At 31.9% G+C, this 17,291-nt stretch overlaps 3 protein-coding genes across 5 annotated transcripts; 1 reads left to right on the top strand and 2 right to left on the bottom strand.

Moving 5' to 3' along the window:
• The first annotated feature begins 1,527 nt into the window (after positions 1–1,527).
• LOC17900449 (polypyrimidine tract-binding protein homolog 3) lies at positions 1,528–5,132 on the top strand. 2 transcript variants are annotated; one of them, XM_023777504.1, is made up of 15 exons: positions 1,528–1,653; positions 1,969–2,036; positions 2,131–2,202; positions 2,289–2,365; positions 2,447–2,528; positions 2,741–2,864; positions 3,102–3,166; positions 3,270–3,319; positions 3,423–3,464; positions 3,547–3,598; positions 3,681–3,708; positions 3,792–3,805; positions 4,038–4,145; positions 4,232–4,375; positions 4,497–5,132. In XM_023777504.1, exons 2-15 carry the CDS (start codon positions 1,980–1,982, stop codon positions 4,884–4,886), a joined length of 1,305 nt encoding a protein of 434 aa, XP_023633272.1. In that variant the 5' UTR covers positions 1,528–1,653; positions 1,969–1,979; the 3' UTR covers positions 4,887–5,132. The 2 variants fall into 2 exon arrangements, with proteins under 2 accessions (XP_023633272.1, XP_023633271.1); XM_023777503.1 differs by lacking the exon at positions 1,528–1,653 and adding an exon at positions 1,669–1,704.
• Positions 5,133–5,567: 435 nt separating this feature from the next.
• LOC17898016 (60S ribosomal protein L3-1) lies at positions 5,568–7,588 on the bottom strand. Of its 2 annotated transcripts, XM_006304976.2 has the most exons (6): positions 7,522–7,588; positions 7,175–7,272; positions 6,978–7,088; positions 6,593–6,897; positions 6,094–6,503; positions 5,568–6,007 (listed from the first exon to the last, which is right to left on the bottom strand). In XM_006304976.2, the coding sequence occupies exons 2-6, from the start codon at positions 7,257–7,259 to the stop codon at positions 5,749–5,751; spliced, it is 1,170 nt and encodes a 389-aa protein (XP_006305038.1). In that variant the 5' UTR covers positions 7,260–7,272; positions 7,522–7,588; the 3' UTR covers positions 5,568–5,748. The 2 variants fall into 2 exon arrangements, with proteins under 2 accessions (XP_006305038.1, XP_023633273.1); XM_023777505.1 differs by lacking the exon at positions 7,522–7,588 and having other exon boundaries at positions 7,175–7,277.
• Positions 7,589–9,027: 1,439 nt separating this feature from the next.
• LOC17899886 (ethylene-responsive transcription factor RAP2-6) lies at positions 9,028–9,614 on the bottom strand. Its single transcript, XM_023788719.1, is given in 2 exon segments — positions 9,028–9,404; positions 9,476–9,614. Coding segments are annotated over 2 exon segments (516 nt in total).
• Positions 9,615–17,291: the final 7,677 nt, after the last annotated feature.

Genomic DNA, 17,291 nt, shown 5'->3' with positions numbered 1-17,291 from the left:
TCATTTGATATTTGAAATTTAAAATTGAATTTAAGTTTCCAAATTTTTTTTATATCGTCTTGTTTTTGATGAGAAATAGTTTAGATAAATTTTATTTTGAATTACCCGTTTTCTTTTTGTACCCGTTCTTTCCCTCTAAAATAAGATCATATATTTTTTTAATATAAATGAAATCATTTACATGTTATTATTTTTTAAATAACATTATATAGAGTATAATTAACAACATTAAAAACCAATACCGTTAATTATTAGGTTGTTGAAACATAGAGCCAGTAGTTATAGTGTATTTTTCTTGTTTGTGTTACCACAAATTTTAAAAAATGTAACCAAAGAGTCACATTTATAAATATTAAATTATTGTTTAAACATATCTCAACAAATTAAATATGTTACATATGTAAATTTTCAAATTTAATGTTCCATTTTTTTGGCAACAAAATTAAAATGATTTCCATAAATATAGGTAGTTTCTGTTTTTAATTATTTACTTATTTATTAAAAAGATTTTGATGTCATTAATATTGTTTGGTAACTTATATATCTTTCATGACATTTTTTTAAAAAAATTGGGGGCTGTTTGGCTACTTGTTGTGCTTACCAATTAATAGGATAGATAGATACAAAAATAAATTTGTAAAAGTTTAATTTGTCAGTAAAAGGATAAAACTAACGATCTTAAAAGGATAAGATAAATAATATAGATTAGTAAGATGAGTCGTGTTGTGCATGAAATAACAAATGCCAAGTAACTATTGAATTTTTCATATACAACTATTTTTTTATAGTAAAATTTAATCACATGCATGGAAGAGTAAAAGAAATATGTATAGAACAAAATTAGTAAATGTTATGATTCAAAATTATAAAAAGTTAGTAACTTTACCTTTGCATAAAAAATAAAAAAATACAAAATAATAATTTAATTTAAATTTTGTAAATATATGTTGTTGAGTAGGTTTATAATTTTACCTTTAAACCCTCTCTAAAATAGAAGTTAATGTTAGGATCTGCAAAAAGTTTTAAATGATATATTATGTAATTAAATTCATAAAAGTTTCATATACATATATATATATATATATATAATGCATTTTCATGTACTATGATTTTATTTTGTTTTCTAAAGTTACTATTTTTAGTTCTTTTTATGAGTTTTAAATTTAAATTATACCCTCACATATATGCAGGACTTAATCCAATTTTTAAAAGTTAATGTGACAATGATACGTATTCACCGTAATAAAATAATAAAAAGCATAGTAATCAATTTTAGATAATATTCAATCTAATAGATTTGTTGTCAAAAAAAAAATTAAGATAATTGTGTGTATTCATCTAAAGTAAATAACATAAAATTAAATTAAATTTTAAAAGGAAAGTAATAAATTTTAAAATTAAATTAACATTGTCAAAAGTAATTGAGAGAAGTTGTGTGATTATAAAAAAGGGTTTGGCTAAAAGAGACAAAGAGGCACGAAAAAGAGAAAAAGTTCGATAGTATAAAGATAAATTAAGTAGATAGGGTTAAAGCAAGCACAACAACGAGACCATTGACGACGAGACTCGAGCCTCTCTTCCTTCGATCTACACTCTCAGATTCTTTCTCCTCTCTCTTCTCTTCTCTCTCTTTGTCTCTCTGAGACGAACCAAGTTCCCTCTCTCTCTTCCTCTGCATCTCTCTGTTTTCATCTCTGTTTCTGAGTATGTGTTTCTAAGCCGATTTGGATATGTCTGATGTTTTCTTGGCTTTGATTTGATTACTTTCTTCGATTTCGTCCAATGTTGTGTGTTTTTTTTGATTCGATGTTTGTGTTTTGATTAGTGTCTAAGGGAAAACTCTCTTCTTTGATTCTGAATCTACTTGTGTTGGGAAATGGAATTGGAAAGTTTTGATTTTGATTATGTGAGTGGCGAATTTGGTTGATTGAGTTTGATGGGTTTGTGTTTGTTCTTGTTTTTGTTCAGGTTTTGAAGAAATGGCTGAATCTTCCAAAGTCATTCATGTTCGTAATGTTGGTCATGAGATTTCTGAAGTAAAGATATAAAACTCTCTACTTGCTCTTATGTTTCATCAACCCTTTTGTTTTTGTGCCAAGCTTTGATTGGTTGCTTCTTGTTTTGTATCAGAATGATTTGCTTCAGCTTTTTCAACCATTTGGGGTTATAACTAAGCTTGTGATGCTCAGGGCAAAGAATCAGGTTTCTAGTTTTAAAAAACTCTACTTTCTTGTGCTTTCTGTCTAATGAGGAAACTTATGGTATTAACCTGAGATTACTATTTGAAGGCTCTTCTCCAAATGCAAGATGTTTCTTCAGCAGTTAGTGCCCTTCAGTTTTTTACTAATGTTCAGCCAACTATAAGGTTTGTGACCAATCAATCACATTCCTCTTTATTTGTTCTCTTGTCTTTTTCTGACATTTCTTTGGACATGTCCAATTTTAGAGGTAGGAATGTGTATGTCCAGTTCTCCTCTCACCAAGAATTGACAACTATAGAGCAGAATATTCATGGACGGGAAGATGAGGTTTGTAATGTTTTCCCCATTTAGCGTCATTAATTACATTACAAAGTATGTTGTTTTATATCTTGTCTTGTCAAATGAGTAGTTTACGTTTCCCTCGGTGGTTCTTAACCTGCACTTCTATTTTCGCCCTTAATTCACTTCTTTTCTTTTCTTTCTATCTTCTTTCCGTCTTGTTTCTGACTGGTGGTTGCTGTGGGATGGTGGATGTACAGCCGAATCGTATTCTCTTAGTCACAATCCATCACATGCTGTATCCAATTACTGTTGACGTGCTGCATCAAGTTTTTTCTCCCTATGGATTTGTCGAGAAGCTGGTCACTTTCCAGAAGTCTGCTGGTCAGCTTCTCCACGTTTCTTTTCTCTCTATCTCTCTCTTCTATTCGGTTTATAGCTCGTATGTAGGATTGGTTTTTAAATAATTGGTTTATCTCATTTGACGAATTACTTTGCAGTTTGACTTTTTCATGTCATTGGCCTCTTTTATATAAGGATACATTATTTCTATGAAGATTTTGTACTTCCATTTAATAGTTTGATGATCGTTAACTTTAAGCTTTTTTGTGGGCTGTTTAGGCTTTCAAGCTCTTATACAGTATCAAGTACAACAGTATGCTGCCTCTGCTAGAACTGCCCTACAGGTGCTTTGTCTATAAAAAAAATTTAAAAACTTACCAAAATATTTTAGTTCTGCCTTACCTTTCGGATAACCGAATTAAATATATGTCATCTTCTTTGTGGCAGGGTCGTAACATATATGATGGGTGTTGTCAGCTGGATATCCAGTTCTCAAAGTATGCTCTGTTTGCTTATATATGTTGTTAATGGAATTTATTGTTACTTTCTACATTTTTTTGATCTAGTGTTGCCTGTATTGATATGTTCTTCCATCTTCAGTCTTGAGGAGCTGCAAGTAAATTACAATAATGATCGATCTAGGTATGGATTTTATGTCTCTGGCTTCTTCTCTGCGGTTATAAAGTTTGATGTTCATAAATTGATTTGTTAAGCTTTTATATAGGGATTATACAAACCCAAACCTGCCAGCAGAGCAAAAAGGCCGATCATCACATGTATGAATAGCTTTATTTATTAACTACATATGCTTTGTATCCTTTTAAGCCGTCTTAATGTTCTGGGTTTTTTCTCTTGCAGCCTGGTGGCGGCTATGGTGATGTAGGAGGTATGCATGATAGTAGATTACTGATTCTCTTTGTTCTTCTATACTATGGTCTTTTGCTAATTCATATTTTTCCTTTTTTTCAGTGGCATATCCTCAGGTGGGTAATGCTTAGCTTGATACACAGTTTTGGCAACTCTTTTGGTCCATATTAGTCAAGATATCACCATTGACCACTTTTCTCTCAAATGTGTTCTCTAAGTAGCTTTTTTTTTTGGTTCTCCCCCATTTTCATTTATTGAACCTTCTAGTGTATTCTTGATTTCGTGATTCTTTAAAAGTTTTAAGTATATGCATAACTAATTTCATCTGTGTCTTTACTTTGATACTAGATGGCAAACACAGCTGCAATTGCAGCTGCCTTTGGAGGAGGCTTGCCTCCGGGTATAACTGGCACAAATGATAGGTGTACTCTGCTTGTCTCCAATCTGAATGCAGATGTAAGTTAGTCATTTCCCGTTCTGCTTTTGACAACTTGGTTTTTTCTTACGATATTTTCCGGGCTAATCAGTTTCATTTGTTTCAGAGTATTGATGAGGATAAGTTATTCAATCTGTTTTCTCTTTACGGAAACATTGTAAGGATTAAGCTTCTTAGAAACAAACCTGACCATGCCCTTGTCCAAATGGGTGATGGTTTCCAGGCTGAGCTTGCAGTACATTTCCTCAAGGTTTTTACGTGTCCCTTTTTGTCAATATATGCACATTTGAGATTGTATTTGGGACAAGTAATGAGTTATGAAAGATGTGAAATGGAATTGTTAATTTGTGTTATGCTGTGTTTCTTTGCAGGGAGCGATGCTGTTTGGTAAGCGGTTAGAAGTAAACTTCTCGAAGCATCCTAATATAACACCAGGCACAGACTCCCATGATTATGTAAACTCGAACCTGAACCGCTTCAACCGCAATGCTGCAAAGAACTACCGCTATTGCTGCTCCCCTACAAAGATGATTCACCTATCGACACTTCCTCAAGACGTGACAGAGGAGGAAGTAGTAAACCATGTGCAAGAACATGGGGCAATAGTGAACACAAAAGTTTTTGAGATGAACGGGAAAAAGCAGGCCCTGGTACAGTTTGAGAACGAGGAGGAAGCTGCAGAAACATTGGTGTGCAAGCACGCGACTTCTCTAGGCGGATCAATTATCAGAATCTCCTTCTCCCAGCTACAGACGATTTAAAATCGCGAAAGGCCTATCTCTCTCTCTCTCACAATCTACTCTAATAACATTAGGGTTTGGTGAGGATTAATGAATGTATGTTTCTTTTGAGTCGAAACTCGCTGCTCCTTCCTTGTTCGTACTCTTCTGTTCCTTTTAACTTGTTGGTTTTAATTGTTTGTCTTGATTTTATGGGCTCAACATTTAATGGTAATATAAAGACATAAGAGAGGAAATGGCAAGAGACAAGTCTAGAACATTGTATCATTCTTTGTTCTCTCTGCATAGTTTGATTTTAGAAGCTACATAAACATTGCAGTCAACGGATTGTAAACATCGGAAGGAGACTATGAGATTAACTTAGTGCAATAAATCAGGAAAGGATAACATTGATGTCTTCCGCAATAATCATGGAAAAATAGTAGTTGCCTTGTTGATCTTCCTGGTAAGCAGAAGCTTCACGTCGTGACATGGCCTTCACGTCGTGACATAGCATAGTATGGCCATGGAGATCGATGCTATTGACAATTTGACATTAGTTCTTCACTGTCTACTCTGCTACATGACACGACTAGGATCAATGTCAGTTTTGACAACTACAACAATGGTTTTAGATCAGTATTTAAATGACAACTGGGGAACAGTTTCAAGATTCCAGTTTAAAGAGGGTTTCATGTTTGGTTATGGTTTCAAGAAGACATCTAACTCAAAGACTCAAAACTTGAGAAGCAAATAATTTGTCTTCCAAAATAGCAAAAACTAGAACAAGCAACAAAAACTGGATTGGATTGTTTAAAGGATAATAATCTCTCTTAGACAAGTAGCAACTGATACCAAACATCAAACTTTCTAAGAAGAAATGTGATTAACTCAACGACACTTCTTACTGCTTGACACGATTGTAAAACTTCATCTTCTCCTGGGTGGTCTGGAAGCGACCATGTCCAAAGATTGAGGAAGTGTCGATGAACTTGAGCTTGATCTCCTCCATGGCAAGACGGGAAGTCTGAGTGAGCAATGACTGTCTCAGAGTTACAACTCTCTTCTTAGGACCCATGCAGCATCCCTTGATCATCAAGTAGTCATCCTTCACAATTCCGTAGTGTGGGAATCCTCCCATTGGTGTCACATCCTTCTCAGTCCTATATCATAACCCAAACCATTATCATCAGTCAACCAAGAAATCATAAATGACAGGTTAAGGATCAGAACAGAGATATCTACAGACCTGTCATATTCAGTCATGGCTGAATGTGCCTCAGTACCAACTTTGCCCAACCTGTAAATCTTCTTGTTGAGCTCAGTACGGTGATGGTAACCATTCTGACCAGCCCTAGCAACAGTGTAGGACACTCTGGCAGGATGCCACGCACCAATACAAGCAACCTTACGTAGACCCCTGTGAGTCTTACGGGGGAGACGGGTAACACCCCAACGGGTAACAACACCTTCGTAACCCTTACCCTTGGTCACACCAATGACATCAATCATCTCATCCTTCTGGAAAACAGCTTCAATTGGGATCTGCTTCTCAAAGAAACTGTAGGCAAAGTCAACCTTCTGGGCAATGGTACCACCATTGATCTGGATCTCCATCATGTGTGCCTTCTTCTGCTTCAATCCCTTCATCTTCCTGATCTGTAGTTAAGAGCCAACAAAGAAATGTCAGCAAGAACAGAGTGCAGAAGATATTAGCGTCAACACAAACATTCAATAAGCAAAAGTACCTGAGTGTGGGCCAAAACACGGATGACAGTAGCGTATTTCTTCATCTTATCAAGCTGAGCCTGAATGCTCTTCTTACCCTCCTCATTTTCATACTGCTTGGCGTAGCCAGTGAAAGCCTTCTTCTTAGACTTGGCCCAGTTCTTGTAGAACCTTCTCCTAACCTCCTCACTCAAGTGCTGTGCCCAGACAGTGTTCAAAGACCTCAAACCTCTTGGGGTCTTAACATAGGCAACAACTCCAACAACAACCATAGCGGGTGTCTCAATGATGGTAACAGCCTCACATGTCTCCTTCTTGTGAAGCTCTATCAACAACAACAATACCAAAGTCAAAGAAGCTCACTAAAGACACATCTGAACAAACACAAACACAAATATCACTTACTGGATCCAGGTTTCTCGACTTCTCTGACAATGTGAGTCATACCAGCCTTGTAACCCATGAAAGCTGTGAACTTGCACGGCTTGGTTTGGTCATCCTTAGGGAAAGCCTTCACTGTTAAACCAACAAGGGCATGTAAGCAAACAAAAAGACAAAACGAATCCACCAAATATGAAACTAAATGAATCCAAAAATCAAACCTTTTCCTCTGTGACGGTTGGCTCTCTTCCTTGGAAGGAAACCAAGAGAACCGTGTCTTGGGTGCTCAAACTTCCTGTGAGACATTCTTCTCCTTCTTCTACACTCACATCAATACAACAACAACAACAACATAAGAGACCACAAACACAAAACTTCTACACATACAATGATAAAAATGATAGCTTCAGAACCAAACTCTAAACACAGAGAGATTCAGAAAATGTATCAAGTGATAAACACTATGATGCTAAATTCGCTAAACTAGAGAGAATCATTAAGCTAGATATACATTGTCAGGTGAATTCACGATAGAGGAAGAGGAAATGAAGAAGAGAAAGAGACGAACCTTGTGGCCTTCGGCTGCTATGCTCCAACGATGAGGACTGCAAGAGAGAAATGATCTTTAAAACCCTACTTTCAATTTATAGTAAGCCACCTAGGTTTTATGAGTGCCTTGAATATGGGCCGAATTAAGCTATTGGGCCTAAGCCCATACGAGTTTTTTTGAAGAGATTCGTTTGGTAACTTGCTTCTTCCCTGATTGAGTTTTAATTTGAGTGATTTCATAGTTAAACAGCTAAAACAAATACAGTGAAATGTATTAGATGAATGTTGGTTTAATTTTTAATTTTTAATTATAATGTTTTTAATATTATTATAAAGTATTCTAGGTGAAAGAATTTTTTTAAAAAAAAAACTGATATCATTTGCCCAATAAAAATATGTCACATAAGATTTGTTAATAATTAAAAAGAAATAACTAAAACTAAAAACAAATGCAATTCCCAATAGTAGTGGTGTTGAGGTTAAGATTCCAACAAGATCTGGTTTTTCACCAATACAATTCTCAAATATTCGTTCAAAAAAATCGTGGAGGTGGAGTTCTCATGTGGTAGTGATGGTGGGTTTGCTGGGGAGTGATAGTATATTCTCTAGAGTATTGTAGAGTATGAGCAAGACTGAAAACCACTTAGTGTTGGTAGAAACAATGATAAAAGTGGAGGAGATAGATATTCATTTGTTTTTTTATTTTCTAGAATATATTAAAAACCAATGGAAAAGTTTTGATTACTCATGTTTTAGTCATTAAAATTCATTTTAACCAAAATCCATCAAAATATATAAGACACTGAATAACAACTAATTTTAATATATTTTATCAAACTAATTTTTTTATGGATTTCAAATACATCTCATTCTTTTAAAATACATAATTCAATAACTCCACTAAGAAAAACTTAAAGAGAAGTAAAAAGTGATTAATTTTTGCCGCGAGTCGTCGTCACTGCAACTCATTCCCGAACAGGCCCATATATATACTATTTCTGTACACAAAAGATATGTATAAAAGAAAAGACAACAAATAAGTCAAAACGAGATTTGACATCAACATTGGATACTAATTTACATACATAAATCGATAGCACAATGACATCCAAACTCATGTTCTATTCAAGATTTTTGAGTGTGTGGGACATATTGTGTACGTATCACTTGAATTGAAGCTACCTCAAGAGGCAAATTCAAATTTCATCACTATGTTCATTTATAAATGATTAATATAGAGATTTATTTGTTTTTAATAAAGTGATATATAGATGTCTAAAACGCAAAAATGAAAATTGTTACTGAAATAAATATGACTTTAGGCAACACATGGATTCTTACCCTGTAATGTAGAATCATACGCTAATTACAAGACTTTGATCACAAGTTGTATATTCTTCACAACATTAGAAGACATATCCAAGGAGACAAGAATGAAAAGGAAGTTGTATTAGAAGTGATGAACTCTCAAAATGAATAAAAAGAGATACATTATACATAGCCTTGACAATGTATATGTTAATTATTAACCATAAGATGGGTAGTTGTATTGATTATACTCAGTCCATTGATCATAGGAAGATGATAAACTTGGACATTGTTCCAAGTATGTCAGAGGAGGTTGCATTGAGTTCTGCAAGAAGTGATGAGAATCTGGTTCGATCGACCGAGTAGTTCCTACATTTTCAGGGAAATTAAGCTTTGCTTTGCTTCCTCTAAAGCGGAGTGCCGCTGCATCGTACGCTCTAGCAGCGGCCTCGGCTGTCTCAAAGGTGCCGAGCCAAACACGCATCGCCTTGTGCGGGTCTCGAATCTCCGCGGCCCATTTTCCCCATGGACGTTGCCTCACTCCTCTATATCTCTTTGGCTTCTCCAAAGACGTTGTTGAGCTTTCACATTCTTCTGTACATTGTTTCATTCGTTAGTACTTAATTAGTAGTGCACACAAATAACAATTTTTGAAGTTTATTAACACATACCAGCTGAACTAGTGACCAATGGTTGAGTAGGCAAAACAAACTCTTCTCTTTCTCTCGTATGACCAGTCGTCCACGTGGTGGAACCCGAGTGTTCCGCCTCGCCCGAGACAACATCAGTCAGGACAGAAACCATAGCCGAAATCGCGGTGGTAGACAAGTTATAACCCGGGGGATAATACTCTGGCTCGTTCATGATTCTTGTTATTTCTTCCGCATTGTAGTAATATTGGCCATTGCCCGTTCCCTCGTTGGACTCACGTTGGTTCGCCAGTTTTGTGTTTTGGTCGTAACGTTTCTATTCGAGTAGAGAGATGAATGTTATAAAGATATGTATAGAGCCAAGTGGAATGAGACTTATATAGTTCATATAGTCTCTATGGCCAAGCCAACATGTCTTTCTCTAGCCGTCATACAAATAGTGTCATGTGGATAAAAAAAGACATAACCAAAGATTTCCTTACCTACTTGAATTAGACATTCATGAATCAGTACACGTCGATTGATTTAGCTACACTCAATATTTCATTTTGTCTTTTAGTTGTAAAAATGAAAAAGTAACACTTAAAATAAAGGTTTATAAAATGCACATGTTGAATATAAAAAAACACGTGTGTTCAGACGAAAGGCTTAGGAATCAAAGTACAAATTTTGTGAAAGACCCGAAAAGATTTCGTCGGTGATCTCTTTAGATAAGTTTTAAAATGAGTTCATGTCCGAATTGAGTTATTACATATCTTTCTCTAACTACATCACTTGTAACTGCCGACATCATTACTACAATCATTTCTTATCCATGGAGTTTGATAAAATTCCAAAAATTGTACTACGTCACAACAATCTTTTCTTATCCATAGTTAGATTCATTGCATTATGGAATTTTATTTAACATTTTATTAAGCAAAGGTAAAATAAAAAGGAAAATCACATTTTTAATTTCTAAAGTATTATAAGATATCGCTTAAAAAATTTGGAGAAAATTTGATTTAACACTATAAAATCTGTTCCGGAGTGGTTTAATAAAAATATTTTGCATAATTTAAATCTAATATTGTTTAAGATTTTGAATAATAGATTAAAAAATATCACTAACATTCTATAATTCCGTATTGACAAACGTTATTGTTTCTATTGTTCTTTTATTGTAAAGCAAACATGAAAACTAGTTTTAAAGATTAGAGTAATAAATATAACTATTTTAATGATTTATAAATTATAATATTCGTGAAATTTTCTCAAATTTTAAATATTAGTTAGTGACATTTAAAAGTTAAAAACGTGATTTGTTCAATATATCTTTGTGTTGAAATATTACTTAATTGAGTTTAGCCGTTGTTAATCATCGCACACTTTTCATATTTACTTTAGAGTCTAAAAGAGACGATTAGATGTTTAATCTATTTTGTCCAAAAAAAAAAAAAAGATGTTTAATCTATAAAAGAAAATAAAACACGTGTCTAAGTTTTGTTATATCTTTTGGACGAAAAGACAACAACAAAACTATAGAAATTAGAAAAGGAGTGGTTCTTCTTTTATTGAAATAAGTTAAAAAAAAAATATGGAACCTCGATTATATAATTTCTTCAATTAAAAAATTGTTTATTTACCATATATGGAAACAAGTTTTTAAGCATTGAAAAAGAAAAAGAATAAAATCGTCCGTACGATTTTTGTGGTAAACCGAAAGCTTTTCTAACTTTGATGGGATCATATGAATTTGGTCGGTTCGTACATGAATGAATATATGGGTCGGTTGTGGAAGTCAATTGTGTTACAAATGAATGAATATTTGTTAATATTTCAACAAATAAATTGTCAAAGTTAGAAGACACATACATGTCTGGTGACAAATGTTTTATGATGATGGGTATGTGACATTTAAACAATTAAAAACAAATCAAAATGTTAATTTTTAATAGGAAAAGCTGAGATAACGAGATACTTTAGAGCCCTTAGGTCAATTTCTTATTGGTTCTATTTTATAAATAAATAAATGCACTTTTGTAATTTTATATGATATATAATAAATGCATTAGTAGTATTGTTATAAATAACTATAATAAATTAATGAAATCTTGGGGGAAAGTGTAGTTGAAATGTACTTTGATATATTTTAAAATAATATTTACATAATCTTTTACTAAAAAAAAAACTTGTAAGAAATTTTCTTTTTATAAATAAACATAAACTATAAAACAAATATCAACAAATTTACTAAAAAATCTTGTAGATGGGTATCTAACCAATGGAGGCCCAAAATTAACAGAGGATGCGAGTTTAATTTAAACTAAACTAAATTATAATTACTTTGATATCCATCGAGTATCTAACTAATGGAGCTGCTGTTATGCAATAAGAGTAGGTAAATAATTTTTACATTTTAGATTTTATCCGGTGGTGTACCACATGTTCATTTTTTATAAATTGTTTAAATTTAAATAAGTTTAGTATAACAATATTAAAAAAAATGTAATCATCATTTTATTAGTTTATATTTTTTGCTAACAACCAAATATTACCATATCTTCAATATATAGTAATACTGTTTGTGATTTTGATTATGATTGTGAGACCCCAATTTGCGTAGAGGTTTAAATGAATTGATTTGGTCATATATGTCACCAAAGTGCGTTTATCTTGTCGGTCAAAGGTTGTAAGAGAACTCAAGATTTAAGCGTGCTTATGCTGTAGTAGTCAGAGAATAGGTGACCTTCCGGAAGTGGTTGTCGGAACTGAGTGAGTGAGGCCAAAACACAGGAAAAGATCATGTGATGATTTGTATGGTCGACAAACAAGTATTTAAACCTCCCGGACGTAACAAACCGATTGTCGGATATCAATGGGCTCATGGGCCTAGTGAGAGGACGTAAAGCCTATTAAGAGAGGTGAATCCATGGACTGGTGGTAAACATGGGACCCACTGGAGAGATGGCGGTTGGGACGTTACAATGATAATAATAGTAAATAAGTATCCGATTGTGAGTTCGGGTAGTAAATTTTAATTTTGAACCGACCTGGAATACATATTTACATAATATTACAAATTATGTAATATAAATTTTTCTAGAGCGACAATTAATATAAAAAACGGAGGGAATAACTAAGAATCATATGAGAGTAAAAGAGGTATAAGTTGGAAATTATTACATATGCTATTTAAATAAGTGTTTTCGTAAACAAAATCTATATATATAAAGTTACATTTTCTCACTTCTCCTTCCGCCACGTCAGCGCCACGTCAGCGCCACATCATATGCCACCTCATCATTTAAAAATAACATTTACATTGATTTAAAATTAAAACATCCTACTTTTTAACTTTTAAAACTATGTCATTTTATCTCTTTTCTACAATATAATTTTTAACATTTATTTATTTATATATTCAATAGTAATTTAACAAAAAAGGAATATAATAAGAAAAATCTATGGTGAAATTAAAGAAAAAAATTATTTATCTATAGAGTATTGAAAATGATGAATTTTGTTATAAATTATGTATATATACATATATATATATATATATATATAATAATACATTATGAAATAACTGAGTTTAAATAATTAGGGTGAAAAAATATATCATAAATTTTAATGGCCACTAAAAACATAACACATGGGAAAAACTACTACACTGAAGCAAAATCCATGGTGTTTAATTTATCAACACCAAATTTACCACATCCTTAACAACATTTTTACAACAACCATTGCACTGTTTGCAAGTTGAATATTTTTTTACCTCATGCCCATTATAAGTAGTCTTATATACTAAGCATATTTCTTTTCATTTCAGTTATATAGTTCGACAACTCATTCAAATTGTATTTAATCTAATTAAAAGGTTTGCAATAATTTTCTAATTTATGGGTCTAAATACAAAACATGGACATTTATTATATACACATAGATATACCACTAAATTGATTTCATCCCAAGCCACCTCAAGCAAGATCACAATCGATTTTAGGTACAAGAAAAGTGAAAAAACAAACCTAATGGACTCGCCGACCAAAAGAAATAGCAGTAGACTCAAAAGAATAACTTGGGCTACAAACTTGGACTACAAGAATTGAAAGTTTCTTAAATATAAGGTTCTAACACCTACTATTATGTCTAAATTAAATTAAACAAATAACAATAAAAATTAATTAATACAAAATTTAAAAAAAATCCATATAAAAAATAGAATAACAAAAAATGACAACAATAAAAACCGAAGAAAAAAATGAAATAACAATGAAATATCAAAATATAAAAAATAAATTATAAACCTCCCCGTGCGCGGATCAACTGCTAGTATATATATAAAATAGGCATAATAATCAAAATACTCGAAAGACTACAAAAGATTTTGGGTATATTCAATTAGGTTGGATTAAAATTTGGATTCTTTTATCAAATTTGTTTGATTTTACTATTATATTATTTTGAATTATCATATAACTAATAAAAAGGTATTTATGATCTACATATATAGTATGATTCAATATTTTTTTTAATGAAAATATACTATTCAATTGATGAAGAAACACATAATATATTCAATGTGCCACATAGGTTCATAATTTTGGGCAATAGTTGAGAATTATTATTAAAAAAAATCCAAATGATCAAGAATTTTGATTTAACCGATGTCCAAATTGCAAAATTTTATTCTGTTTATATGGTTTTCTAATGATACTTAATTTGTATAACTTATTTATAATCAATACAAAAATTATAATTTAACATCAATTGCAAAATTGATGTATGTCATTATTGAGTTGTGTTACATCAGTTCAATAAAATTGATGCAAATCTAGACACATTTGTATCACTTCACTACATTGTTACACATATAATACTTTACATTATGTAGAAAACGATATAAAATTTAAATCAATAACAACTGGTGTTAATTAAAAACTAAGCATCTATAATAAAAATTGATGTAATATATTTATTTAATTTTTTAATGTCACACCTTGCTTAATTCTATTGAGAAAAAGTTTCATAAATTTCTTAGATAGAATTTACGTTATCATTCTTCTTGGTGTCAATTGGTGTATAGTTTGATAAGCGACTATTATTACAAACGAATTCAGTAGTTTGCTTACATATTAATTAACAAAATAAAAAGTTGTAGTTATTTTTATAAACTAACTTCATACTATTTTATTAATTTGAATATTAGTTAACTATAACTTATATAAACACTTAACGTCACTTATAATAGTTGCAAATATTGACGTCATTTAGATATATTGGTGTAAATACTGACATCATTTGCATTAACCAATGTAAAATTAATTTCATATTTTGCAACTTATGCAGATCAACATCGATTATGCAAATTATTATTTCAACTGATACAAATATTTATTTTGGCTGATTTGGAATATGCTTATCACTGCTTCTAAAATGATTCACAACACAAATTCTGGTATTATTGTCAAAAAGACAGATTGACTAAGCTACCAAAACAACCTGAGAATTTCGAACAATAGACACCCCTTTCTTCTGGTTCTTTATTTTTTTTTTAAAGTTTATATTGATGTTAACTGAATTCACTTCCAATTGAACATATGGAAAACATTGAACCAGTTGACTATCTTCTTCTACCTAGAGGTATTTATGAAAATGGATCTGAACCAAATACTCAAGCAGCCATTATTCAACATACTGATTTTAAACTGGTTTGCAAAGTGAAAGTTGTCTTGAGTGACGACTCATTCAAGAAGCTTGAGAATTCTTTCCTCGGTCATATAATCAAGTTTGCATCAACAAGTATCAAATTCTCGTCATATACACAATTACATTTTCATCTTCTAAATAGTTTATTTCAAGAATACAAAAAGACAATATATTCAACTCTTCTTTTGATTAGAAGGTTATCATACACTTCATTCTGATTAAAGTAAAATTTGATATATGTATCTTTTTAAATGCAACGTCATCAATGCTATTTTGTAGAAAATAGTGAAAACTCTGTGCATATATATTATGTCATAAAAATCAATAATTTTGGTGTCATAAGTTTTACATTTTAAACCCTAAACATTTTGGAGGTTATATGTACATATTCTCTATATTTAATCAAAGAGAGTTTTTAATGCTCACGATCATTTTTTTACCTTTTCTTTATTTTTGATTTATTTAATTCTACTATAATTCTTACCAAACATTCTTATACAAATTGTATAAGAATGTTTTAATTATTAAAAATTCATATTTTAATTATTCCAATACTAATTGTAAAACAAGTGTATATAATTGTTTTATATATATTAGATTAGGACTTCTCCGATAGACGGATTATTTTATTCAAAATAAAATTAAAATTAAAATTTAATTAAAAATGTGAAATCGTGGATCACCAAAAAAGTTTCGAGCTATTCACTATTATTTATAATATAATCAAAAAAATTTAAAGCACTTAATTTAGCAATTATCCTATAAAACATGATTATACCATTTTTAAAAAAAACTTTTTTCCTAACTTCCTATTTTTTTAAAATAATTCTCGGATATATTTTTGAGTACACAATATATTGTATTTCTTAAAATTACTTAATTAATTAAAAAATTGATGGTCAAGTTTTTACAAATTAACATCAATCTAAATTATGATGTTAAAAACAAATAAACTCATTTGTAAAGAAGTTTACATAAATAACGGGAATGAACATAAAAGATATTAAATATGAGTTATAGCTTAATTTAGGAAAGCATTAATTTTTGTAAATTCCAAATAAATAAAAAGTTACATATTTAAAAAAAATTTCTATTTAAAAAATCATCATATTATGAATTATATTAAACTTTAGTTATTCTTATTTTAATCTAATAATGTCAATGAAATTGCACCATGATATATTACATTTACACTTTGAAAGGACCCGACCCGTTTTTTTTTTAAATTAATTAATTAATAGTCACATACCTACTATTAATCTAACGGAACTAACCCAACAATAAACCATCATGCACAGCGGAAACATAATAAACCAGCATCAATTAATCATAATATTAATTAACCAATCATTCAATAACCACAATTTACACCAGCAACCTAGCATGCCTCTAAACCAGGTTACAACAACAATTAACATATTCATAACATAACAACCGAGACCCTAGATCATCCTCCTCTCCTCGCCATGATTGCACAGATCACACTTTACCTGCACCACAAACACAATGAGATGCGTGAGTATTATTACAAATACTCAGTGAAGCGATCCTCCCATCCACTGGGCTATACACACAAGCATATTAAACCAATCTAACATGCATTAGATTAACCAAAACAAACAAACCAGGCATAAAAAGACACGAATCACACGCTGTCCAGAAATTCGGTGTCGAGCGACACCGACCCCACAGAAACCATGAAATCGCCTCTCAACTCTCCAGAGAACGAATCCATCACCTCCAAAGCTCCAGCCATGAGCCCTAACACTCAAACATACAATAACAACAACCAAAACACACAAACATGGCCACACAAAACAAATCCAGCCATCCAAATCAATCAAACACACATAAGAAAGGTTAAACATGCTTAGATCAGCCATAGTCACGCACTCACCTTGAAATGGAATGAAAGAAGGACAAAACAAAGAGGAACAGAAAGAACAAGTGATGCAAGATTGGAATCACTCCAAACTTTAGATCACTTGATGATCAAGAGATTCCAAGCTTAGCTTGCGGAAGGTGGAATTCACAAGCTGGCCAGAAGCACTCTCTCGTGAATCAGTGGGTGGTTCAGGGGATAGTTCAGGTGATTGACTCGCTCAATCGGTGGGATAATCGACTCACTCGATCAATG

Source organism: Capsella rubella, unplaced genomic scaffold, assembly GCF_000375325.1.
Source record: "Capsella rubella cultivar Monte Gargano unplaced genomic scaffold, Caprub1_0 scaffold_1, whole genome shotgun sequence".
Lineage (NCBI taxonomy): Eukaryota > Viridiplantae > Streptophyta > Magnoliopsida > Brassicales > Brassicaceae > Capsella > Capsella rubella.
This window is presented reverse-complemented; position numbering and strand designations above follow the sequence as displayed.

Coding starts and splice junctions, on each gene's coding strand:
- LOC17900449 (XM_023777504.1), top strand. CDS start 1,980: ATGGCTGAATCTTCCAAAGTCATTCATGTTCGTAATGTTGGTCATGAG. Junction 2,203..2,288: donor TGCTCAGGGCAAAGAATCAG/GTTTCTAGTTTT, acceptor TACTATTTGAAG/GCTCTTCTCCAAATGCAAGA. Junction 3,599..3,680: donor AAAAAGGCCGATCATCACAT/GTATGAATAGCT, acceptor TTTCTCTTGCAG/CCTGGTGGCGGCTATGGTGA.
- LOC17898016 (XM_006304976.2), bottom strand. CDS start 7,259: ATGTCTCACAGGAAGTTTGAGCACCCAAGACACGGTTCTCTTGGTTTC. Junction 7,089..7,174: donor CAACCGTCACAGAGGAAAAG/GTTTGATTTTTG, acceptor TTGGTTTAACAG/TGAAGGCTTTCCCTAAGGAT. Junction 6,504..6,592: donor GTGTTTTGGCCCACACTCAG/GTACTTTTGCTT, acceptor TCTTAACTACAG/ATCAGGAAGATGAAGGGATT.